This window comes from Emydura macquarii, unplaced genomic scaffold (assembly GCF_026122565.2).
Source record: "Emydura macquarii macquarii isolate MOO-44397 ecotype Brisbane River unplaced genomic scaffold, CSIRO-AGI_Emac_v2 contig_2170, whole genome shotgun sequence".
NCBI lineage: Eukaryota > Metazoa > Chordata > Testudines > Chelidae > Emydura > Emydura macquarii.
In genome coordinates, this window is record NW_027132307.1 from 223832 (window position 1) to 249464 (window position 25633).

A 25633-nucleotide genomic window follows, 5' to 3' on the forward strand; every position below is an offset into this window, starting at 1 on the left:
GGTACCCGCAACGCGCTATTGCCAGGTCTCTCAACGTCTCGGGTCTCTCCTAAGGGCCGGTGTAAGACGCCCAGCTGCATCGGTACAGGTGTGCTGCCGTAAAAGCGCGTGTGCAGCCGTGTTATGTCGATGGGAGAGAGCTCTCTGGCGGACATAGGGAAACCACCTAAAGGACGGGCAGTAGTTACCCCAGAGAGAGCATCTCCGGCCGACACAGCACTGCCTACAGAAGTGCTTGTGCTGGCAAACTTTGTCGTGCAGAGGTGTGTTTTTTACGCCCTGAACGACAAAAGCTTTGCGGACTGGTGTAGACAAGGCCTACAGCCCCAGTTCCCGCAGTCCTGGGCTAACAGGAATCCCAGCTTTCATCATTCTGCAGAGCAAGCTTGGGGAGAGAGGGGAAAAAAGTCTGGAATGTGAAACCTGCCCCTGGTGGGGGGGCTTCCGAGCAGCCCTGGCTGGCGATGCTGGGCACCAGCGCTGCATCCTCCGCCGCCGCCCGGGCGGGGGCTCGGTGGGGGGCTCTGTTTCAGGACCCCCTGTAACAACCACCCCCCGCCAAGCAGAGCGGCTGGGTCCAGGCTCAGCACCGCACACGAACCAGACGCCCAGACAAAGGAAACAGAGGGAAGGGCCCCCGAGCCGGGGCCGGGACCCAGGAGTCCGGGCTCCCCTCCGCCCCCCGCCCTCAGGGCCAGCCCCGGCCCGGCGGACCGAGGCAGCCGCTCCGCCTCCGCCTGTCTCCAGCCCGATCTGCCCCGCCCCGCTACTTCCGCGCCGGGCCGGGCGGTTCCGTTCCGGGCCGGGCCGGGCCGGGGAGCGCTGGGCGGCCGCCAGCCCGGCTGCAGGTAACGGGGGGGCGCTGCAGGCACCGATGCGGTTCCGGCCTGGGACCTCCCGGAACCCCCCCACTGCTGTGCAGCCCCCCCCCCAAAGCGGGGCTGCTCCGTGCCTGCCCTGGCGCCGGGGGGCGGATTGCAGCAGCCCCCGGCGCGGGGGGTTTGCAAGGCCGGGGGCGGGTGAGGGGCCGAGGCCGGACTGGAGCCCGCGCGGGGCCTTGTCTGCCTGGGTCCTTGCAGCGGTCCGTGGCGGGGCTGGTCTGACCCCCCCCGTGCTCCCCACTAGGACCTGCTGTGCCCGAGCTGCGCGGTGTGGGTGTGCAGTGCAGGTGTGCGGTGTGCGCAGTGCAGTGTGGGTGTGCGGTGTGGTTGTGCAGTGCGGTGCAGGTGTGCGGTGTGTGCAGTGCAGTGTGGGTGTGCAGTGTGGTTGTGCAGTGCGGTGTGGGTGCGCAGTGTGGCTCCCAGGCGGTTAAAGAGACGGGTGGGTGAGGGACTAGCCACTAAAATCGAGGCCTGAAGAGAGACGCCGGATACATGGCGTGTTCCCCCCACACCGTGTAACCCACGACCCCCCCTCTTTTGTCCTGTGACCCCAAGGGTGTTCATGGGCCACTCCACCCTGCGTGGGTGTGTCTGCTACACAATCTGCCCCGCCGGGCGTTGAGCTGTGACCCTGGGAGTCCCTCTCCCAGCCCTGAAGAGCAGGCAGTGGGTCTCCAGGACTTGTCTCTCCCCACCGGAGGTGGGTCCGATTAAAGAGATCCCCCCCACCGCGTCTGTCCGGTTTAGCTTACCTCGCCGTCAGAGTGCCGGACACCAGGCCCGGGGACGCACTGATTCGGGGGTCAGGATGTTCCCGGCGCAGGTCAGTTCTCTGCCCATTGGGCTGCCCGCCGGGCGGGAAAGCATGGGACTTCTCCAGCCCTGGGTCACGCTGCAGAGAAGAAAGCAGACCCCATGCACGGGGACTGGGAAACCAGCGCGGCAGTCCAGCACTTCCTCCCGGCTGTGAAAGGGGCCGGATTCATACGGACGCCCGGGCACCCGAAATAGGGAAACGAAAGCACCGGTTCTCCCAGTTTCAGGGCCCCAGACAGCGGGCAAGGCCGGCTCTGCCCACATGCCAGGCCAGCTGCCCCTTTCGTAGTTCTCCTTTCTCTGCCTGGCACTTGAACCTGGGAGGTTACCAAGCCCCGCCTGCAATGGTTCCCCAGCCACGTGACCCTTCCCTCTCCGATTCTCCCCGCGCCCCGGCAGAGCCCTGGGGAACAACGGGCCGTGAGCTAGAAGGGGCTAACACCAGCTCCTCTGCGGTGGGACCCGGATGGGTAGCGTGCTCTATCACGAGCCCCTGCGGCTGGAGCGAGAAGAGTTTTCACCGATTCCAAAGCCAGCAGGGTGATGACCTGGTCTGACACCTCCGCCCCCATAGCACCGGCCAGAGAAGTGCCCCGCAGGAATTCCTAGCGCCCATGTTTTTAGAACACCAGGTGCTCGGGTGCAGGGGTGGGTTGCTCGCAGGAGGCGTGAGCACACGCCTGGTTGCGCCTGTGTCACTGGGACGCACGCCGGCTGGTGAGCCAGGCCCCTCGTGCCCATACAGAGAGTGCTGAGGTCATCTCACGCTTTGTCTTTCAGGTGCACAACGTGCTCCCGGGCGTCACCCCCTCCGCGCAGACGCTGGGAGAATGGCTGGCAGGACTCGTGCCTACGGGAGAGTTCAGGAAGGCTGATTTCTGCCGGGTGAGGGCCCTGTGTTGCTCTTTCAGTGGCCTCCGGATACTTTGTGTAATGCCCAGGCTGGCTTCAGCGCTCGGCGGGACCAAGCGGGCACTCATCTTCCTAACGGTGCGCTGGCCGGCCGGGGTCAGGGGGTGCGTGGGAGGAACTGGCAGGGCCCAGCCCAGGTGCTCGTGGCCAGGCATTTTCATCGCAACCTCACAGATCCTAGCCCCTGCTCAACGGTTGGAAAAGGGCCTGGTTCTGCCCAAGCGTGACGTCGTAAGGCGCCCCCTGCCGCGCTCGGGTTTTGTGCCGCTTCTAACCCCTGCCTCTCTCCCCAGGGCGAAAGGGAAGGGGTTGAGGGAGACTCATGGATTCTCAGGATGCGGATGGGGAAGACGCTCTGCCCAGTGCCTGCTCTGGTGAGGAACGGGAATTCAGGCTGCTGGGGGAGGGGGTGCAGTCTCACGGACTCCAGGGTTTGGGGGCTGCGTTGCCATCTCGCGCTGGTAGCCTGGTCCTCAATGAGCTCATCCATCTCCAGAGCCCCTGGGCAAACAGAGCCCATCCTGCCTGTCCAGTAGATCCTCGGGTTTGCTCCTGCAGTTTCTTCGGCAGAGGTTCCCATTCTTACAAGCCACCCGCTCATTACTGGGTCCTGGGTTCTGTTCCTGGCCCTGCCTCACAATGTGATGAAAGACAAGGCAGGGGAGGTAATACCTTTATTCGACCACCTTGTCTCCCGACTAGCGTGGGACCAACATGGCTACAGCACCATGGCAGTGTGACAAGAGTCAGCCATGGCTCCGTGCCTCAGTTTCTCCCCTCCAACGATACCTGGCTGACAGGGATATTGTAAGGAATAAGTATTATTTGTAGTCAGAGAATCAGAAATGGCAGGCTGGAAGAGACCTTGCGCGGTCATCAAACGCAGCCCCCTGCACTGAGGCAGGACCAAGTATACCTAGAGCAGCCCTGACAGGCATTTGTCAAACTTGTTTTTAAAAGCTTCTAGATGGAGACTCCATGACCCCCCTGGGGAGCCTGTTGCAGAGTTTAACGACCCTGAGAGCCAGAAAGTTTTTCTGATCTGTAACCTAAATCTCCCTTGCTGCAGGTTAAGCCTGTTACTTCTTGTCCTACCTTCAGCAGGAGAAGAACTGATCTCCGTCCCCTTTCCAACAGACCCTGGCAGATTTGAAGACTGTTCTCAGCGCTCCCCTCGCTTTTCTTTTCTCAAGACTAAACATGCCCAGGTTTTTAAACCTTTTCTCAGAGGTCAGGCTTTCTAAATCTTTGATCGCTTTTGTGGCTCTCCTCTGGACTCTTCCAGTTTGTCCGCATCTTTCCTAGATTGCGGTGTCCAGAGCTGGACACACTGCCACAGCTGGTGCCTCACCAGTGCCAAGTAGAGCGGGACCATTACCTCCCGTGTCTGATGGGCAACACTCCTGTTAATACACCCCACATTAATCAAATGCAGCTGCATCGCATTGCTGACTCATACGCAGTTTGTGGCCCAGTATAACTCCCAGCTCCTTTCCGGCAGTGCGACCACCTCGCCCCTGTTCCCAGTTTGTAGCTGTGCCTTCGATACTTCCTTCCCGTGACGTACTTTGTACCTGGCTTTATTGAGTTTCAGCTTGTTGGTTTCAGGCCAGTTCTGCAATTTGTCAGGGTCATTCTGAATTTCAAACCTGTCTTCCAAAGTGCTTGTAACCCCGCCCAGGTTGGTGTCGGTCGCAAATTTTATGAGCATCCTCTCTGCTCCGTTATCTAAAATACTGAAAATATTAATAGCACCGGACCCAGGACCGACCCCTGCAGGACCCCACTACACACACCCTCCCAATTTGACAGCAAACCATGGGTGACTACTCTGAGTGTGATCTGTCAACCAGTTGTGCACCCACGTTATAGTGATTTCACGTGGCCCACCTTCCCCCAGTTTGTGTATGAGACTGTCATGAGGAAGTGCATCAAAAGCCTCACTAAAATCCTGGTATATCATGTCTACTGCTCCCCCGCATCCAGAAACCCATTCGAAGAGGGAAATGAGGTTGGTTTGCCTTGACTTGTTCTTGACAAATCCATGCGGACGATCCCTTATATCTCTGTTATCCTCCAGGTGCTCACAAATTGTTTAATACCTCGCCCCAGTATCTGTGCGGGTACTGAAGTCAGGCTGACTGGTCTGTAATCCCCCAGGTCCGCCTTATTTCCCTTTGTAAAGATAGGTACCATTGACCCTTCTCCAGTCTCAAAGACAATTGCGAACAGCTCTGAGATTGCGTCAGCGGGTTCCCCGAGTGCCCGAGGCAGCATTTCAGCAGGTCCTGCCAATCTGAATGCATCTCACTTCCCTAACCAGCCTCTAACCTGCGTTTTGAGGCAGTGTGGAACTGGCGCTATTTGAGAATGCAGGGAAAAGATGGATGTGATGGCTATAACATTTCCTGCTCCCCCTTGCTCAGCGTATACAGCTCCCCAACTGGACATCTCCATAAAGGTTGAAAGGGAGGATGAGGATGAGGCCCAGCTCATGGATCCCCCAGACTTCACAGAAGGAGTCGTCATCACCCAGGGTGAGTGAACAAAACCCTTGTATCCATTGTAAAGGGTCTGGAAGAAACTGAAACAGCAGCTTGTTGGAAATCATCGCTTGCTTTATGCATTGCACTATTAAATAATAACCACGTGCAAACACTTACTGCTGCTTGGAAGATGCAGCAACACTGTAAAAAAGTTTCCTGGACATTTTTGTGTTGAAATATTTGGGCCACTCTGTAAAACTGGTCAAAACACAATTGGTGTGGAGAGCAGAGGAGGGAATCCTCAGATAGCTGCAAAATATTTTTCTTCAAACAGCCTGGAACAAACGGAGGACGAACTTTGACCAGTTTTTCCTCTGAATGTCTGGAGTTGTTCTTCTAACTGTGAACATGCTCACGGAAATGGGTGAAAATCAGTTTCTTGGTAAGAATTTCATGGAGCACCAACCCGGTTTCCTTCTGGCTTCTGAAGTCCCCTCTCCAAAAGAGGCTGTTCAGGTGTGTGTGGGGGGGAGTGCTTTGTAAGATAAGTCCCGAGAAGCAGAGACGACATAAAAAAACCTTCCTCCGCCCCAGCCCTTCACACTCCTGGGTGTAATTTTAGGAGGAAAGGGAGGTCCAACTCTGCTGCCTTCCTCGACCCCAGATGTTCATCCCCCAGCTCTCCCCTTCCCTCATTACAACAGAACCCTGCTTTACATGAGCACCTATCTTGTGAATGACTGATCATGTGAACCATTTTCTGTCTCCAAATGCGACTTCAGTCCCATTCGGTCAGCGTTCGAGCAGCTGGCCAGGTTTGGAAAAACCCTGAGGTTTGGTGGCAAAGAAGAGACGCGTGTCTCTCAAACGAAGAAGAATCCGGGGCGCGTGTGCAGTTACCATCTGTGACGTACGCGGTCGCTGAATGACTGATCAGTGACGGTATGCACCGTGCCCGCTGTAACAGAGGGTCAGTGCTATTAACTCCTCAATTGCCAATTCCTTCATCAAACAGGGGCTCCGGCTGGGCACATCCTGCACCCCCAGAGCTCCAGCTCCGAAATCCCTGACCCCTGCCGCTGACGTGCCCGGGGAGCATCCTGAGGCTGGCTCTGTGCTGCTCTGCGGTCAGAGACTCCTGGTACCTGCTCCTGGGCCCCACCTCGGGCCTGTCATGGAGTGAGGCAGCCACTTCTGGGGAAATCTGAGCACATGCGCCTGCCCCTTCCCTCGCCTGCACGCCCAGCAGCCCAGAGACCAGCCTGGTCCGCTCAGCTCCGCCCGGGAGCTGGGAGTAGACCTAGACAGCTGCTTTCTGGACCCACTCACAAGCGCGTTTGGGCTTTCAGTCTCTTGGGATGATGCCATGGGCATCTCAGCCAGCTCTGTGGGGCATCAGATGGGGTGGGTGTGGTGGATGCCCCTCTGACCCCTCGTGTTTTCATGGTGCCCTTGCCCGGAGCATCTCCGGTCTGGGGCTGGGCTGCAGCACGCGCTCTCTGACCTCCCTCCAGAGCGGCTGGGGAAGTCGGGGTGCATGGCTGGCTGCCGGAGGCTCCCGGTGGGCCGGATCTGCCCTGCCGCTGAATGCTGGGTGCCTGGTCCCCCCCACGGGCTCATTAGTGCTGAAGAAAGTCTGGGAGCTGCTGGGCCTCCTTCGAAGACAGGACTCAAATTAACCGTGGCATTAACCCCTGAGCTGCCAGGTCGGCCCAACCTGGTGTGGATGTCCCAGCCCAGGTCTGCGTCTCCTGCCCACCAGTGAGGTGGGGGGAGAGCGTCGTAGTGATGATTATTTCTCTTCCATTTGTAGGGCATCCTCTTGCCAAACAGGAGTTAGTAAAGGCAGAGAGAAGAGAACACATGGCTGCCCTGGACCCAGTCCTGGACTCTGCAGAGGGACAAACTACGCACAATAACTCCACAGGTGAGGGAGTAGTGTCCCATTGCCTGGGGGACACCCCAGTGCGTCGCAAGCCCTGCACCCGTAGATTGCTCAGCCATTGTCTGAAATGCAGCTGCTTCTGGGGTAGGACGCAGCTGCCGATGTGTAACAGTGACGCGACACAGCTCTGCCTAGGAGAGCAGGAACATAGGACTGGAAGAGACCTCTTGGGTCATGGAATCCAGCCCGTGCCGTTGCAGGTAGCCCTGCTTGATCGCCCCATTCACACACTCATCAAGCTCAACCTTGAGGCTCGTTAGGCTGTTTGCCTAGGTGGCCCCCTCTGTCCTCGTACAAGTCAGGAAACAAGATCACGTTGGAGCTGAAGAGCAGGCCTGAGTCCCAGCAAAGCCTGTATTAGCTCTTGCCACGTGAAATTCAGCCTCGTGCAAAGCCTCATCCTCCTTCCGGTCTGGTTTTAAGCAGGAGGTAGGTGGTGCATAGACTGGGCCCCGCACACAGAGCTATTCTCATCCGGCGGGAATACATCCTCTCCCTTTTCTTAGTCTACATCTAGCACGTCTTAGGGACAGGTGTCAATCATGAATTTTCCCTCCCCCCCAATCACCGGCCAGTGGGTGTTCCTCCTTTTGAGTCTCCTGTCTCCTCCAGGATGTAATTCTGCAGAAATCTGGGGCAGCTTCGACTTCAGTTTACCCCCGTGGCACCCAGCTGGAGTTAATGGGATGGCAGTCGCACCCCTTAGGCCGACTCAGTCACTGGTGTAAGCCCAGTAACCTCAGTGGGTTGCTGCAGGGGCCAGCCTGGTCCCTCGGGGAAAGGTTGTGTTGGGTGTCGTTTGGATAGTTGCCCAAATGGATTAGACAAAAACATCTGATGAATTGGGGTTTGCTCAGAGGAAGGCAGCATAGCCCAGTGATTGTGTGATCGTGTGATCAGCCTGTGTCTTCCGGTTTCTCGGTTAGATTTGGAAAAAAAAAGCACCACAGGGGAATTCAGGAGGGTCAAACTCAGGCTCTCTCTGTCCATGTCTGAGCTGCACCGAATTCCAGGCAAGGGCTTGGTTGTATTTTTCTTTTTCTTTTTTGGGGATGTGATTTTAAAAATAAGAACACTGAGGTGCAGTTCTAGTCTATACAAATGACTGGGTATTTTTTCTGGTTTTGCCTCAGTCATTTTCTGCTGAAATCTCAGCTTCCGTTTTCTCCTCCGGAGATGTGACCAGCAAAGAGGATTTGTTTCTTGGCTGGCTCATGCATTGTTCTAAATTGCTTTCTCTCAGTACTCACAGGGCAGCAGTCGCACTGGTAGCTGAGCATCTCTCAGTCTGTAATGTGGCTGTCCTCACACACCTGTGAACACATCCATTCAGTGTGCAGCGGCAGTCACAGAAGCTAACAGAATATTAGGAACCATTAGGACAGGAATAGATAAGACAGAAAATATCATCATGTCACCCTATAAATCCATGGCATGCCCACACCTTGAATACTGTGTATGGATCTGGTTGCCCCATCTCAAAAAAGATATATTAAAAGAGGAAAAGGTACAGAGAAGGGCAACCAAAATTACTAGGGATATGAAACAGCTTCCATCTGAGGAGAGATTAAAAAGCCTGGAAAGTAGACGACTAAGAGGATATGGCAGAGGTCTGTAAAGTCATGACTGGTGTGGAGGAAGTGAATAAGGAAGTGTTATTTACTCCTTCACGTAACACGGAAACCAAGGGTCACCCAATGAAATGAATAGGCAGCAGATTTAAAACCAAAGAAAAAGGCAGCTCCTTTTCACACCACGGGCAGGCGGCCTGTGGAACTCCTTGCCAGGGGATGTTGTGAAAGCCAAAAGCTGGCACCGCCCGTGGGACGTTGCTAACATCTCTGTGGACAATGCACAAACCAGAGAGAATCCCTGATATCAGCCCATGGTAGCTCCAGTAGCTTTACTGGCGTTTCCTGGTGTCCAGTGTGAACGGTGCCTGCACGCCGCCTTGCACTTTGACTGCCCCACACACCTGTGCAACCTGAATGGGCACGGCAGCACTGTGCACTGAGCACTGCGGCTCTCCAAGGGGCAAGGCAGGGAGAAGCGAGAGCAGAGTCCCCGCACTAGGTAGCGGGGGAAAGCAGTAAAGTGGTGGGTGTCGGAGGAGGTGGCTGGTTACGCAGCACTTGGTGCTGTTCCCTGCCTTTGCAGCCTCTAACAGTGTCTCTGGCTTCTCTCTCCCCTGCCCTGCACAGGCGCCTGGACTGCGAGAGCCGTGAAGGAAGAAGGGCAAGGAGAGGACTGTGCCAACCAGCCGGCGCCTCCCAGGGCGCTGCCAGCAAAGCCCTGCAAGACCCTTCTGGCTCCTGGAAGGAGCTGCTGGAGCCAGCCAGGGAGCGGGCCGGACGCTCCCGCGGAGTGCAGCCGGGCACTCGGGAAGCGCGGCGCCAGGGCCGGCCAGCCGGGAAGCCCCGCCGGGGAGCTGGCCTTGGCCTGCGCCGACTGCGGGAGCCGCTTTGGAGACGCGGCGTCCCTGGGGGAGCACGAGCGCAGCCACGCGGCGGAGCGCACCTTCATCTGCACCGACTGCGGCCAGAGCTTCGGGCGGCACGCGGCCCTGCTGGAGCACCAGCGGGCCCACGCGGCCGAGAGCGTCTTCGTCTGCACCGGCTGCGGCCGGAGCTTCACCCACAAGGCGGCGCTCACCGTGCACCAGCGCACCCACCTGCGCCAGCGCCCCTCCCGCCAGGCCCACCCGCTGCCGGCCGCGTCCTCAGAGGAAGGGGCCGGGCTGGCCGCCCCCCGGCGTGCCCCCGAGGCGGAGAAGCCCTTCCCCTGCCTGGACTGCGGGGAGAGCTTCCGCTCGCACCCCGCCCTGCTGAGCCACCAGCGCATCCACGCCGAGGAGCGGCCCTACAAGTGCCCCAGGTGCGGCAAGAGCTTCTGCTTCCACGCGGAGCTGGCGTCGCACCAGCTCTGCCACCCCCAGGAGCACTGGTTCCCGTGCCGGGCCTGCACGCGGCGCTTCCGCTCCAAGACCGACCTGATCCTGCACGAGCGCACGCACCCCGAGTCCCCCTGGTGCCTGTGCGCCGAGTGCGGCAAGATCTGCGCCTGCCCGGCCGAGCTCAGCCAGCACCAGGCCAGCCACGCCGCCAAGGGGCACCCCTGCCCCGAGTGCGGCCAGGCCTTCGGCTACCTGGCCGACCTCCTCATGCACCAGCGCTCGCACGCCGCGCGGCTCGTCTCCTGCACCCAGTGCGGCAAGGGCTTTGGCTCCCGCACCGACCTCCTGATTCACCAGCGCGTGCACAGCGAGGGCCAGTCCTTCACCTGCACCCAGTGCGGCCAGGCCTTCGGCTCCCGCACCGACCTCATCACGCACCAGCGCTCGCACGCCGAGCGGCTTGTGTACTGCAACAAGTGCGGCAAGAGCTTCGGCTCCCGCACCGACCTCCTGATTCACCAGCGCGTGCACGGCGAGAGCCGCTCCTTCACCTGCACCCAGTGCAGCCAGGCCTTCGGCTCCCGCACCGACCTCATCATGCACCAGCGCAGCCACCGCGACCGCCAGGCCTACCCGTGCACGGAGTGCGGCCGCGTCTACAGCAACCAGTCCTACCTGGTGGCCCACCAGCGCATCCACACTGGGGAGAAGCCGTACAAGTGTGCGGAGTGTGGGCGCAGCTTCAGCCACAAGTACCACCTGGGCAGGCACCAGCGGACACACACTGGGGGCACCCCGCCTGTGTACTGAGCCCCGCAGCCTTTGCCAGCTGCACCAGGGAGGGCCCGGGGAGCATATAGGGAGGATGGAAAGGGAGACGTGCAGAATAGCAAGGGAGACTGGCCAGATGCAATGCACCCGAGGGTGCTGAGGGAGTTGGCTGAGGTGATTTCAGAGCAATTGGCTATTATCTTTGAAAGCTCGTGGCAATTGGGGGAGGTCCCTGATGACTGGAAAAAAGAAAATCTAGTGCCCATCTTCAAGAAAGGGAGGAAAGAGGATCCAGGGAACTACAGATCGGTCAGCCTCACCTCAATCCCTGGAAAAATCATGGAGCAGGTCCTTAAGGAATCCATTTTAAGGCACTTGGAGGAGAGGAAGGTGATCAGGAACAGTCAACATGGATTCACCAAGGGCAAGTCATGCCTGACCAACCTGATTGCTTTCTATGATGAGGTGACTGGCTCTGTGGATGTGGGGAAGGCGGTGGACATTATATACCTTGACTTTAGCAAAGCTTTTGATACGGTCTCTCACAGTATTCTTATCAGCAAGTTAAAGAAGTATGGGTTGGATGAATGGACTATAAAATGGATAGAGAACTGGCTAGAGCATCGGGCTCAACGAGTAGTGATCAATGGCTCCATGTCTAGCTGGCAGCCGGTCACAAGTGGAGTGCCCCAGGGATTGGTCCTGGGCCGCTTTTGTTCAACATCTTCATTAATGATCTGGAGGATGGGGTAGATTGCACCCTCAGCAAGTTTGCAGATGTCACTAAGCTAGGGGGAGTGGTATATACCCTGGAAGGTAGGGATAGGATACAGAAGGACCTAAACAAACTGGAGGATTGGGCCAAAAGAAATCTGATGAGGTTCAACAAGGACAAGTGCAGAGTCCTGCACTTAGGACGGAAGAATCCCAGGCTCAGCAAGGGACCGGGGACCGATGAGCTAGGCAGCAGTTCTGCAGAAAAGGACCTGGGGGTAACAGTGGATAAAAAGCTGGATATGAGTCAGCAGTGTGCCCTGGTTGTCAAGAAGGCTAATGGCATATTGGGCTGCATTAGTAGGAGCATTGCCAGCAGGTCACGGGAAGTGATTATTCCCCTCTATTTGGCATTGGTGAGGCCGCATTTGGAGTATTGTGTCCAGTTTTGGGCCCCCCACTACAAAAAGGATGTGGACAAGTTGGAGAGAGTCCAGCGGAGGGCAACAAAAATGATGAGGGGGCTGGAGCACAGGACTTATGAGGAGAGGCTGAGGGAACTGGGCTTGTTCAGTCTGCAGAAGAGAAGAATGAGGGGGAATTTGATAGCAGCCTTCAACTACCTGAAAGGGGGTTCCAGGGAGGATGGAGCTAGGCTGTTCTCAGTAGTGGCAGATGACAGAACAAGGAGCAACGATCTCAAATTGCAGTGTGGGAGGTCTAGGTTGGACATTAGGAAAAAGTTTTTCACTAGGAGGGTGGTGAAGCACTGGAATGGGTTACCTAGGGAGGTGGGAGAATCTCTATCTTTAGCGTTTTTAAGCTGCGGCTTGACAAAGCCCTGGTTGGGATGATTTAGCTGAGGTTAGTCCTGCTTTGAGCAGGGGGTTGGACTAGATACCTCCTGAGGTCCCTTCCAGCTCTATGATTCTAGGATTCTACATCCACGAGATTCCTCATTGCACCAGTGGCAGGTGTAACACCTGTGCTGATAACTGGTGACGTCACATACACAATACTGGTGGCTGCCTGCCTTCCTCTCGCCGTGCAAGAAGCCCAGCGTGGAATTATCCACCCCAAATTTCCTTGTGGGGAGGGAAATCTCACCCTGGAACAAAACCTGCTTCCTGACAGGTTATAATGAGCAAGACAGCATCAGACAAAGAGCCAGAGAGAACTGGGCCTGAAGTGGGAGGCTCCCATGATACTGCGGAGCCATAGGAAGTTGGACAGATGCTCGTCAAGTAAGCGGGGTGGGGGGTCAAGAGACAAAAAACTGGCTCGATCTGGTTCTTGTTACCCTTAAGCAGCAAGATTTCTCTTCTGCGTCCCCTTTTGGCCCCCCATCCCCAGAGGAATTAAATACACATAAGGGAAGCCACCGCCATCACTACCCCCCTGTGCGTTACCACCAAATTCATGCACGTGCTACAAGAAGGGGGTAACGACCCCTGTAGGGCGAGGGCCTTTTTATCGGCGCCTCGGTGCCGCAAAACTGCTACAAAGTCACCCTCTGCCTTCGAGTTCCGGGGGCCAAAATAAGTAAAAGCGGCACCGAGCCAGGCTGGTTTGAGGCCCTTCCAACGTGCAGCTTAACAAGGATCCGAGTTAGCTCCTGGCTAAGGACAACGGCCCGTATCCTTAGCTGGTGTCAGTGGCTTTTCGGGCCTCGCCCCGTCGGCTCAGTGAGGTCCCGTTTTGAATCCTGGGCTGTGTCCTGGTTTCCGCACCATTGAACGTGCCCGGAGAGGAGAGGATGTTTGGAGGGGCAGGGCCGTGGGCAGCGCGCCGACGCCAGGCTGGGGGCAGGCCATGGACGGTAAACGCACGTGGCCACACAAGCATATGTAATAGTGAAACCAACCTGGCTGTGGGGGGCGGCCTCTAGGAACCAGCAAAGCAGTGAAAGCAAAGCGAGAGCTGCCTGGCCGGCCGGCCCGCCCAGGACCCATGGCATGGGGGCAATGCAGCTGCTCTCGTGTCTGACACATGTTTGGACCCCGGAGAGAAGCAAGCCCAGCAGGCAATTGACCAGCTCTATGTGAGTACTAAGGTCTAAACCAAGGGTTGCATGCTGGGACCTTTCTCTAGGTATGATGGGCCTGACTGGGGGCTGCACTGGAGAACTCGGGAGGAGGAGTGTAGCTGGCTACTTTGAGTGTGTCTTTGCCACCCCTTTCCACTGAAATACGGTGGGCAGAATCGGGTGGAAATATGCCTTAATGGAGCACGTTGGGAGGGAGCCATAGATGAGAGAGCGCTGCCACGCTTGGCTCACGGGCCTGCCTGCAAAAGGCAAGGGGGAGAAACTCTGTCTGTGTGCTGCAATAAAAGGCCAGGCTGTGAGTTTCATTCTGAGCACTGGGACATCGGAGGAGACCTGTTTAATAAGGCTCAGTGTTCTCATCCGCTCCACACACTCAGATTTCCTTGGTTCACGTCAGTCGGCCAAGAGCTGCCATTTTCACCGCGCCCACTGCTGTTGCAGACATCCGCCTCCAGATGTTTCAGGGGGGAAATGCTGTGTAAATATGTGATCGTAGCAGAGAATCCAGCCGGCAGAGACCCTCGCAGAGCTCATTTCTGGCTCTGAAGCACTTTGGATTTCCCATGGCTCCCAACAGACATGGCACGTGCTCTGATTTTATTTCTAATTTCCTGTCCCAGCAGCTGTCCTCCCGCTTTAGCTCAGAGACCAGGTCAGCGTGCTAGCTGGTCCTTTGAGGGGTAGCTCTTCCTCTGGAGGGTTTGCCCCGGTAGACAGCGGACTAAGACTAATGAGATGAGCCACGTTTCATTCACGAGCATTTTTAAAAAACGAAATCTAACCTGTCATCGTTCAAGCTTCGTGTCAAATCCGTCCTGTAAGAAAGGTGTGTGCACGTGCTTGAAGCATCACCTGGGCGGAGTTCTGCCAAAATCCACCTCTGTGTGACTATTGAGGGAATTCGTTGGGAAGCAAAACTTGGGTCCCCAGTGACCCCCTTCATCGCTGCCCCGTGGTGTTCAACTTTCCATGCTTTGCGTCAACCCCGTAAGTCAGCCGGGAGGAAGCACTTGGGGCCATGACCTGTTCCCATGTGTTTCTCTCCCCTTTCATAAAGTTAGTTTGATTTACCCTACGTTGCATGCACCCTTTGTTCTTGCAGGTGTGCACCGCTGCTCAAGCCGCAGGTCCGACATCGTGCCGTCGTTCTTGGACGGCAGCCGCAGTGAGAGTCCCGGGCCCCCTTGGGCAAGGCAGCCTCACGGGAGAACTCACAGCACCCGCCCGTCTGGAAGGTTGCTCCGTGCCGGTGAACCGTGAGCTGGCCACCGTAGGGATGAATGGAGTATTTCTCAGCAGAACCAGGGGGGCAGTGCTGCAAGATTTCTCCAGGCGTCCCCCTTGTTTCCTGAGTGGCAGGGACACCCGGAGCCCAGTGGCGGATGCTTCTTTGCCGAGGCAACCGACAAGGAGTCCGTTGGTGATGGATGCAAGTGTATGCTGATGCCCTCGCAGTTGGGGACGGGGAGCAGAGGCCCTGGGAGTCACCCCTTATTTCCCCATCCCTTTAGCTCAGTCGGCAGGGATGGGCCACTGAATGTCCTGCTTCCCCGGGCGTGGGAGATTCGTCCAGTCACCGCGGCTGACGCCGACGTGGGGAGTTGCCTCCTGCAGACCCCTGCTGCCTTGGCCTCACCGCACACAGGCCACCTACCTGGAGGTGGGGGCCGTGTTTCTAGCCCTGGCCAGTTCTGGGTTTGTACAGCGCCTAGCACAATGGGGTCCGGATCCCTGGGGGGGGGGGGGGGGCTTCCTGTGTCTGCTTGGAGGGTAGTTGGAGGGAGGGGGCTTGTGTTTGGCCGAGCTGGGGCAGGGTTTCTTGTGTGTCCCCAGGGTAGATGGTGGGGGTGTTTGGCTGAGCTGGGGCTCCCTGTGTCTGCCCCACAAGAAGATGTGGGGGTAGGTGTCCAGTTGATTCTGGGGGTGCACCTAGGTAGGAGGAGTGCCCTGTGTCTGCCCCCCAGGATAGGTAGGAGGGATGTCTGGGGTGGGGTACCCCATATCTGCCCCAGCATAGGTGGGAGGATGCCAGAGGCGGTGGGGTGCCCTGTGTCTTCCCCCCCAGGATAAGTGAGGGGTGCCCCATGTCTGACTTCCATGGTAGGTGGGTGGAGCACCCTGTGTCTGCCCCCCAGGGCAGCGGCTAGATGATTTCACATGAGGGATTGCACCGAGACCGTGGAGTCCTGGCTCAACGCTAGCAGGAGAGGCGAAGTCGGCCCGCAGGCCACAAATTAAGTTCTGTGTAGTTCTCAAAATATTTCCACCCTCCAGGCAGCGGAACAAGCCCAAAAATAGCAGGAAAAAGCACGATCCCAGGTGATGTTCACCCGGATTCTGCCAGCCCAGGACTGGGGGGTAAAGTTCAGAGAAGTGGCTCATTTGGGGCCTGTGATCTCACCTCAGCACCCAGGACTGTTCGAAGTCGGCACCTTGCAAGCCAGAATGACTAGAGCAGTGAACTACTCGGTGGTCAGGAGCCAAATGAGCGATCAGCGTTACCCAGCCAAGTCCCCGGGGGGTGAATCCATTGCTTCATTTCCTCTAGTGCTATATATTCCTATTTCAACAGCATGATGCTGGAAAAATGTAGCTTAATATCTATATTATTCTCACAGCAAAATGACTGGCCAAGTATGATTATTTTACCAATACGACTGGCTAATAACAAAGGAATATCCTGTGCTGTAGAGAGCCGCAGGTGGCATTTAAAGACCCATTTGTGGCTCCTGAGTATCACCGGACTGGAGTCTCCTCTGGTTACCAACAGGGAAATCAATCAGAGCAATAGAGAAGTGTACATGGTGCTATGGGGTGCTCCCTCTGACCCGGCCCACGGGCCACGCTCCAACCTGGCAGGCGAGAACCTTTTCTTCTTCCCACTAGCTGGGTCAGCCGCTCACAAATCTCTTTGGTTTGGACAACATCCACGATGGGGCTTAGCCAGGGAGGGAAGGGGGGTGGAAGTTGGCTAGAAGGATGTGAATGTGAGGGGTGACGTGGGGACCAAAGCGGTGCGGTGGGACAGACAACAGAGCTGGAGCGTGGGAGGCCATGTGGTGCTGAAAGCTTTATAGGGGGCCTCCCCTGACGGGTGAGCCAAGACAGCCCTGGCATTCCTGCAGTACAGCAGGGCGGTGAACAGCAGATCGGGTCCCACAGCTGACAGGGCCCATACGCGAGATGGACGAAATCAGCGGAGGCCAAGTTCACCGCTGCCCCGTGCACACAGCAGCTGTGGCAACCACGTTGCTCCTGCAGGAGGGCAGCCTTGCCGTCAGCCTCCGCTGATCACTGCTGCCCCAATCCTGGCTAGCACGGAGCTGGAGAGGATGGGCTTGTTGCGCAAGGGCTTATGTAAAGCGATGCAACGGTCAGAGGCCCCGGCCAGCAGCACCCTTGGCTCCAGGATGGAGGAGGAGTGAATGAAAAATAGCAGGGCCAAGCAGGCCTAGGAGTTAATTTCCCCGGCGCTGACCCCCAGCACACACGGCGTTTTGAGCACTGGATCTGTCATGGCCAGCAAGCTCTGGAAAACATACCTAGGCTTACGGAGGCTTGGCTGTCTCCGGATGGTAATTAGGGTGGGGCAGTCACCCTGTACGTCGAGGCCAGAGGATGGAGAGGCAGGAATATGCAGCCGCCAGGCCTGGGACACCCAGCAAGAGGAATGAGGAAGGGTTACCATGCCTGCTCTTAAACGCTGACTGCACACTGGCAGAGGAAGGCGTGACGCCATGGCAAGGGTCAAACACAATTAACGCGGGGCACGTTGGGTGTGTGGAGACCAGACTTAGACTGTGTATAGGCCCTGCCGTGCAGAGGGGCCCAATGTGCTTTCCATTTGCTCAGTGCTGTCAGCCTAGGCTACCAAACGTTAGACGTCAGTGCTCCCCCTCCAGAATCACGAGATGTTACAAAGGAATCCACGGGCCGTTCTTTCTGCTTGACTCCTGGCTTTTGCACCTTTAGGGTTCATGTTTGAAGATCAGCTCTGCAACTAAAAAGACCTTTTCTTCTGAATGAAAACTGAGACGCTGGTGTATTCATCTGGCTCCCCGGGCTGGGACTTAAAAGCCTAAGATTTCACTCAGCGCCGGAGCGCAGCTAACTCTGGGGCAGGAGAGCTGGGTGGTGGGACCTGGAGGCAAGGCTGTGTGAGGAGAGAGAAGTGGGGATTCTGAAGGCAAGGCATAGATGTTTACCTAGGGTGGTGTGGAGAAAGGGGAGCTGCTCAAGGGACTCACAGGTAAAGGATGTGGTCAGATTGACAGGGTAGGGAGATAATTTGTGGCCACACTTTGGATGGTGTGAACAAGGCCAGGGGGCAGCGTGGGTTTTAGGAGAGGCATTTTCTTTACCAATCTTGCAATAATTAATGGCCAACCAGTATTTCAGCATCCTGGAGGGAGGGCTCATCCCAAAACTAACTCTGCGGCATTAAACTTTATACCGGGGGTGGGGGGAATAGAGTCAGAAAAAACACCACCACTTTTCAAATCAGCTTTGTACTCGAGGTGAAACGAATGGAATTACCAGTCCCATAAGCTGATGTAACAGGCCCTTAATTTACTCTGTGCTTTGTTCTCGTTTGTGCCGAACGACGAGGCAAACAGTTATTAACACGCCACTAATGCCCTTCAACTCTCCTGCCCCTCCTACTGAAACTGCAGCCACCGATTGCACGGAGTTACGTTGGTTGGAATATTAACTCTGTGCATGTAAAAACCAGTAAATTACTAATAGCCACTGATTTATGTGCCTTTAATTTATTTTTCAATTTATAAAAGCACGAGACACCAGAGTCTAAGGGATGGGGCAAAATAGAAAAAAGAAATGGTTGACCATTGGCGTTAGAAAGACCGATCCCACGGTAAAAGTACCAACAGCCGTTCCCTGCTGCTTTGAAAGTCAGGATTCTGGTGGTGTAACACACTCAATGTGCACTTTGGCTACAGCCCTTCTTCATGCCAGCGGGGTGTGTGTTCTGGGTGATGCTGCCCTAGCAGAAAAGAACCTGGCTTGACTCAGTCTCAGTGAGTTCTGAGCAGAGTTGAAAAGTGTCCAGGATCTATTGGGAGATGGTCCCTGGCTGTTGGTTTTAGAGAATCACGGTTCTGTTTTGAAAGGTGTGAGCAGTGTTCATAGACTAGATGTCACCCAAATGTCACGTGTATTTTGTATTGATTTTGCCATGTAGGGAAAAGTCAGAGCACTGGAGTCTCTCTGTGGCTCTCTCCCACCCTCTTTTTCTTACTGTGTCTCTCATCGCCTCTCTCCCTTCCCCTGTTGTTGATCTACAGGTCAGGGCGGGTACCTCAAATCTGCCAGCCCTCTAGTGGGATGGTAACCAACCCCCCATAAAAAACTGCCCAAAACCCAATCAGTGCAGCCCAAGCCCATCGTATGTTTCTAAGATGTAACAAGTTTAGGCTAAAAAAAGAGTTGCTCAGAATACTAAGAGCAGGGAGAGGTTATTGTCTCCTAGGCGCTTCCCAAACTCCTTCTGGAGCCATGGGAACCAAGTAAAGTCCCTTCCGGTGACAAGAATCTCCTCCCCAGCAGTGCTGGGCAGACCCACCCCCAATCCGGCACAGCCAATGGGGGACTGGAAGCCATCACCTGCAGCAGCGCCAATGGTCCTCTGGGCGAGAGGAAAGCGAGGCAGCGTTTGCAGTGCAGCAGAGAACATCCCCGTTGACAGGGGCTTCTCAGGGGACCCGCAGGTTCCCTGCTATGGGATTTGCCCCAAGATCTGACCAATGAAGTGCTGAGCTGCCTGTCCCTGCCTCAGTAAAACCTCTCTAAAGAGGGGCAGATTCCAGCTTTCCTCTCCCCCCGACCAGCGGTAGTCCCTGGCGTGGGTGGGCCGGGCTGCCTCCTGAAGGACAAATGCACCAAGGGGAATACCAGCAAAATGTGGAAAAAAGCCCCCTCTCCCTGGGATAAGCCGAATGGCCTAACGGCTTTGGCAGGGACAGCAGAGGGGCGGTAATCCTCTACACAAGCCATCCTGAAGCGGACAGTGGAACCCATCTCTTCCCTGGCCTGGATCCCTCCAACTCGGGGGGGCCCACTGTAGATGCGGAGGTGACTTGGACAGACTGTGTTACGGTTTATGAATAAAAATAGATACTCAATGGACCAGGCTTCTGAGGGGAACACTAGGAGGAAGGCGTCCTCCTGGCTACCCCAATAAACTGGTTTCAATCCATGCACGCTGGGGTGCTGGCAGACCAGGGAAGGCCCTGAGGCCTCGCCGAACACTGACAAATGCAGCGCTGGAAACCCGCCTGCCTCAAGATTGGTAAACTAGGGACTGGATTTATAAAGAGCTGGTTAGTGTTCAGACTTCGTGGAATGCTTTGGAGTTGCTGCCTGCACTCATCTGCCATATAAGGTGTGTATCCCTTGTTCAAGGGAAGAGTTAATTAGGCGTTTGCTCTGTAACTATAGAAGTGTTTGCTGTGAAGCTGGAAACGCGCCCTCCCAGTCAGGGGAGAAGTGCTCCCTCATGCGACATGCTAGTTCACCACGAGAGGTGTCATCTCCTGCCCAAGAAGAGCAGGCCCATGGATGCCAGACAAGCTCTTGTGGAACATCAGAGGACAAAAGACTTTGTGGATTGCTTCCCCCCTGCCCCCGACGAGGAGACATGCAGGTGGACTCGTCCCCTCGGCTTGAACTCTAGGGGAAGGGACTAAAAGTCCCTGACACGAAGGAACTGTATCTCCTTGTGCTGCTTGGATTCCGAAGGGGGCAAAGGATCCACTGCCGCTTAGCCTGGGTTAGTCTTAATGAGCACAGGGAACTTGCGTATCACAGGAGCTTCTATTTCCGTCAGGAACCAAGGACTATAGTTCCCTGGCGTGTGTCTCTTGCTGGCTCTAAATGTGTAGGTAACTCTCGGTTCTTTTCCTTGGTTAATGAATCGTGAGTTAATTTATTGTGGCGTTTTCTCTGGCGTGAGCTCTAAGGTGCAATTTGACTTGGGGTAAGCGACTGGTCCTTCAGGACTGGGAGCAACCTGAACATGATTGTGATTTTTTGTGTCAGGGACCGTCTGTCACAAATACAGGCTCACCGGGATGGCAAGGCAGATCGGAGGGCCCAGCAGACCGTCTGGAACTCCACGTCAAGGCTGTTGTAGGGCCCGAGGGGTTCCTGCTTGATGGTTGGTGAACCGTAAGTCTAGAACTCACAACTGGTTGGGGCGGAGGGTGCCCTGCTGCTGACTAGGGTGACCAGACAGCAAGGGTGAAAACTCAGGACGGGGGTGGGGGATAATAGGCACCTATATAAGAAAAAGCTCTAAATATTGGGACGGCCCCTATAAAATGGGGACCTCTGGTCACCCTGCTCCTGACAGCTTGCCCGGGGTTGGTACTGTACCCACACGCCTTTGCCACTCCAGGCAGCCTGACACAAGCTGTTGGGGCTTCGGTACAAATTCTTGTCTCAGTCGCTGAGCGCACAGCCTGCCCCAGCCCCCGGGATCACCCTCACTGCACTCAGGCAGAAGTGCTGCTGCTGATGTATCTCTCACTTTCCGGACGGCCTCCATTCCATGACTCAGCACTGCCTGCTCTCATAAATGGATCTCACCTCTCATGATATTTCATGTTTTCCTCAATCCCTGGCTCCTGGAGTCCTGTGATTAAGTGAGAACCTCAGCTTCACAGAGCACGCTGGTTCTCGTCCTTCTGGTGACAGAGAAACGCTTGGAAACACGGCCCAGGTACACCCTCGAGGCCCAGACACCCGGAGGCAGAATGAGCCCCAGTGTAACCATTTCTTACGGCTCATGACTTTTTGTGGTCTGGCTCACACATTTGGAATGTGTAGGGCTGGCAATCCTGAGTACCCGGCTCCTTGCATGGCTCTTCCCCCGTACCCAGGATTATTCAAACCTTTTCCCACCCACAATTCTGCCATTCCAGAACCAGGACCCTCCCACGGGTCTTCCAGCACCCTGCAAATTGTCCTGACCCATGGCACCCCTGCTGCCTCAGTCCTAGCCCTTCCCTCCCCCCCAAAGCTCTGCCACCAGACCTTAACCCTGCCCTGCAGCACCGGTCAGTCCTGCCTTGCGCTGCCCCTGCCTCTGCTAGGGAGCGATTGGAGGAGTTGGGAGACACAGAGGGAGAAGTTAGGGGGTCAAGAGAGCAGACCAGGAATTCTAGACCAGCCTCTTCCCTTTGGCCCTGTCCTTTTCACCCCCTGCCCTACATTTCTGTAACCTATCTTGCTTCCCCTCTTCTGCACCCCCAGGCTTTGCCCCTTTTCCTGCCCCTCCCTTCATTTGTTAGCAAGCTGAGGAAAGGAGAGGGCTGGGGAAGTGGGCCAGGTACCTAGTGCAGCCCCCCAAACAAATACACCCACAACAAACACGGGCTAGCCAGGCTGCATTGAACCATTGTCCCAGCACTGGGAGCCCAAAGGGGGTTGGGCCTGGGAGAGGAAGGGGGATTTCCAGCCCTGTGGCTCAGATCAATTCGTTAGCTGCCCCTTTCATAGGATGCACCTGGGGGGGGGGGGGGGCAGCTGGTCACCTGAGAGGCAGGGTTATAAAGATGGATCCTGGGGCCAGGGCTGGGGTTTGCTGAGCGACTGACTGGCACTTAGCAAGGGAAGTCTGTCTGATGAGAGAAATGCTGGAGAAGCTCTTGTTCTTCAGCAGGGCTGGCTGTGCCTATCACTGTCAGAGTGATATTAGGAGGGTCTCTGTAGCATGTTACTGTTCTAAGGAGAGACGCTGGTGGGGGGCTGACGCACCCAGGCTCTCCTGCCCTAGCCCTGCTCTCTCTGATCATGGTAATAAAAAGGCAGCAGCGGCAGCTGTGGCTGCTAGAAGCTGGTAGGAATCTGCCTGGGCCCAGGAAGGGGCATAGATGGCAGGAGGGAGGCGTTTAGAGCAAACACCAGCAAGATCTACTCTGCCCATGGCTAGGCAGCAAAAAGGTTGTGACACCAAATTGGCTGTTGAGTAGCCAGATGTGAATCGAGTCCTTCCAGGATCACCCAGCGTGGGGTACGCTAAGCAATGCAAGGGCTTGTTGGCAGGGGACATTGCTTCTTCTCGGAAAGAGTTTACTAGGGCCGCTCTGTCTGCCAAGGGAGTTCTTGAGGCTGAGCTGCTAGGAGTCAGGCTGGCTCCATTAGCAGCTCTGCAAACTCCACAGGGGGGTGTCTGGAGGAGGGTTGGGAAAGGAGCTCTTAGCTCAGCTGCAAAGCACTGGGTTCAGTTGCACACAGCTGCAGCAGTTCTGCTATTTCAGTGGTGCACCTACAAATACAGCAGCTCACACAGATCAGGCCCAGCCCTGTTACTTGGTGTTCACAGCAGCTGCCGTTATAAAAGCTTATCCTCTACTTGCTCCAGAGTCAGTCTCAATCTCTGTCATGCTTCCATTCTAAACAGAGCCAGTTCTCCAAGGTGCTGCAATGGCAGATGTATGCAATAGCTACTTCTCAGACAGCTCCGTGTATCTGACTAGTTCTCTGTGCAGCTCTCCTTGAAGGGCTTTGCTGAAACAAACAGACTTTGTAAAAACAAGTTATTGCTGCCGTAGCTGTTTACATTTTCTCCCCTCTCTACAAATCCTCTTAATGACTGCTGAAGAAGGGTTGCGATGTCTGCAAATTCGAAGGCGCAGTTGGCTGTGGAAGTCTGCCGCAAAACAATTTCTGCGCACTGGAACTGCCCTGTCACAGCGGTGTAGGTCCCACACTGAACAAGAAAAAGGGGGTGGAAATGAAAAGATTGGATGTGCTTTACCCAGCATTTTAGGAGGATAAGCGTTCTTCTTATAAAGTGCATTTACACTGAAAGAATTAGCAGTCTCTGAACAGAAAGCGCCCAGGCCTGTTCAAGCAGACTGACTGACTGTGCAGGGAACACAGTGAAGACAACTGTTCAGCTTGGAGATATCCCACGCAGATGGGAGACAGACACCAGTTTCCACCAAGAGAGACAACAGCGGGGAGCAGGGAGCCTGAGAGTGGGGCCCTTGCTGCACTGCTGAAGAGAAATACAGGGGCAATTGCCCTGAACCGTGACACTGAACACTGCAGCTCTTCCAGGGCAGGGCCGGCCTCAGGGGGTTTCTCCCACCCAGTGGTCTCAGGTGGCTCTTCCCAGCTACTAGGGCTTGGCGGCCCATTCCAGTCACTCAGGCCCAGCGGCCCAGGCAGGCCTTGGAGACTCCGGTCTGTGAGGCAGTTGCTCCAAACAGCCGCAGGGTCTCGGAAAACACATCTGCAGCTGGGCCAGTCTTTTATAGTTCCCTTTTCTACCCGGGCTCCGCCCCTCTGCTTCCGGGGTATTCGGCCTGCAGGTCCTGGATCGGCCCAGCAGGTGTGTCACAACCCGTACTTGGGCCCAGGCTCCGAGGAAGGCCCCAGCGCCTGGCTACAAGTTGATTTCCATTGGAGTGTTGGGATTACGTCAGGAGCAGGTCACTTCATCCAACTCAGAGGTGTTTGCGACAAATCAAATTCAACAAAATAAAGGAAACGCTGGAGGAAATTTAAGTTTAGCCTGGCACTGCCGCACTCACTGCGTAGCTCTGTCAGGGTGTTCAACGCTGCACTTGTACACCGATGACAGACCGCTCTTTCTGATATGCTCCGGCTGCTCCGTCCAGCGAATTCTCTCCCTTTGTGGCATTCAGGGTTTTGCCCTGCCCTGGCAGATGGACCGGTTCATCGGGAGAGACTTCTGGCAGATACTGAGAATGGTTCTGAGCTGGGCTATTGTTATAGAATCATAGAGTTGAAAGGGACCTCAGGAAGTATCTAGTCCAACCCCTTCCTCAAAGCAGGACTAACCTCAGTTAAATAATCGCAGCTTAAATACCTCTAAAGATGGAGATTCCCCCACCTCCCTAGGTAACCCATTCAGTGCTTCACCACCCTCCTAGTGAAAAACGTTTTCCTAATGTCCAACCTAGACCTCCCCCTGTGCAACTTGAGACCATTTCTCCTTGTTCTCCCATCTGCCACCACTTAGAATAGCCTAGCTCCATCCTCTCTGGAACCCCCTTTCAGGTAGTTAAAGGCTGCTATCAAATCCCCCCTCATTCTTCTTTTCTGGAGGCTAAACAAGCCTAGTTCCCTCAGCCTCTACTCATACGTCTTGTGCTCCAGCCCCCTAATCATTTTTGTTGCCCTCCGCTGGACTCTCTCCAGCTTCTCCACATAATTTTTGTAGTGGGGGGCCCAAAACTGGACACAATATTCTAAATGCGGCCTCACCAATGCTGAATAGAGGGTAATAATCACTTCCCGCGATCTGCTGGCAATGCTTCTACTAATGCAGCCCAGTATGCCATTAGCCTCCTTGGCAACCAGGGCACACTGCTGACTCATATCCAGCTTCTTATCCACTGTAACCCCCAGGTCCTTTTCTGCAGAACTGCTGCCTAGTTCATCGGTCCCCAGTCTGTAGCTGTGCATGGGATTCTTCCTTCCTAAGTGCAGGACTCTGCACTTGTCCTTGTTGAACCTCATCAGATATCTTTTGGCCCAATCCTCGAGTTTGTTTAGCTCCTTCTGTATCCTATCTCTACCTTCCAGGGTATCTACCACTCCCCCCATCTCTTAGTGTCATCTGCAAACTTGCTGAGGGTGCAATCTACCCCATCCTCCAGATCATTGATGAAGATGTTGAACAAAACCAGCCCCAGGACCGACCCCTGGGGCACTCCGCCTGTGACCGGCTGCCAGCTAGACTTGGAGCCATTGATCACTACTCGTTGAGCCCTATGCTTTAGCCAGTTCTCTATCCATTTTATAGTCCATTCATCCATCCCATACTTTTTTAACTTGCTGATAAGAATACTGTGAGAGACAGTATCAAAAGCTTTGCTAAAGTCAAGGTATATCACGTCCATCGCTTTCCCCATATCCACAGAGCCCGTCACCTCTTCATCGAAAGCAATCAGGTTGGTCAGGCATGACTTTCCCTTTGTGAATCCATGTTGACTGTTCCTGATCACCTTCCTCTCTTCCAAGTGCCTTAACATGGATTTCTTGAGGCCTTGCTGCATGATTTTTCCAGGGATTGAGGTAAGGCTGACCGGTCTGTAGTTCCCCGGATCCTCTTTCCTCCCTTTTTTGAAGATAGGCACTATATTTGCTTTTTTCCAGTCATCAGGGACCTCCCCC

At 55.6% G+C, this 25633-nt stretch overlaps 1 protein-coding gene across 3 annotated transcripts; it reads left to right on the forward strand.

The window, feature by feature from the left end:
* Positions 1–759: 759 nt before the first annotated feature.
* On the forward strand, positions 760–18214 carry LOC137160202 (zinc finger protein 135-like). 3 transcript variants are annotated; one of them, XM_067558648.1, is made up of 8 exons: positions 760–848; positions 1437–1704; positions 2478–2582; positions 2903–2983; positions 5036–5146; positions 6909–7022; positions 9242–13459; positions 14568–18214. In XM_067558648.1, exons 4-7 carry the CDS (start codon positions 2932–2934, stop codon positions 10741–10743), a joined length of 1779 nt encoding a protein of 592 aa, XP_067414749.1. In that variant the 5' UTR covers positions 760–848; positions 1437–1704; positions 2478–2582; positions 2903–2931; the 3' UTR covers positions 10744–13459; positions 14568–18214. The 3 variants fall into 3 exon arrangements, with proteins under 3 accessions (XP_067414749.1, XP_067414750.1, XP_067414751.1); XM_067558649.1 differs by lacking the exons at positions 760–848; positions 1437–1704; positions 2478–2582 and adding an exon at positions 5430–5537 and having other exon boundaries at positions 2958–2983; XM_067558650.1 differs by lacking the exons at positions 760–848; positions 1437–1704; positions 2478–2582; positions 2903–2983 and adding an exon at positions 5405–5537 and having other exon boundaries at positions 5123–5146.
* Positions 18215–25633: the final 7419 nt, after the last annotated feature.

What these genes read in the sequence shown, in the direction of transcription:
- LOC137160202 (XM_067558648.1), top strand. Translation starts at nt 2,932, where the DNA reads ATGGATTCTCAGGATGCGGATGGGGAAGACGCTCTGCCCAGTGCCTGC. An exon ending in TCTGCCCAGTGCCTGCTCTG is followed by an intron (nt 2,984 to 5,035) that starts GTGAGGAACGGG and finishes CCCCTTGCTCAG; the next exon opens with CGTATACAGCTCCCCAACTG. An exon ending in TACGCACAATAACTCCACAG is followed by an intron (nt 7,023 to 9,241) that starts GTGAGGGAGTAG and finishes TGCCCTGCACAG; the next exon opens with GCGCCTGGACTGCGAGAGCC.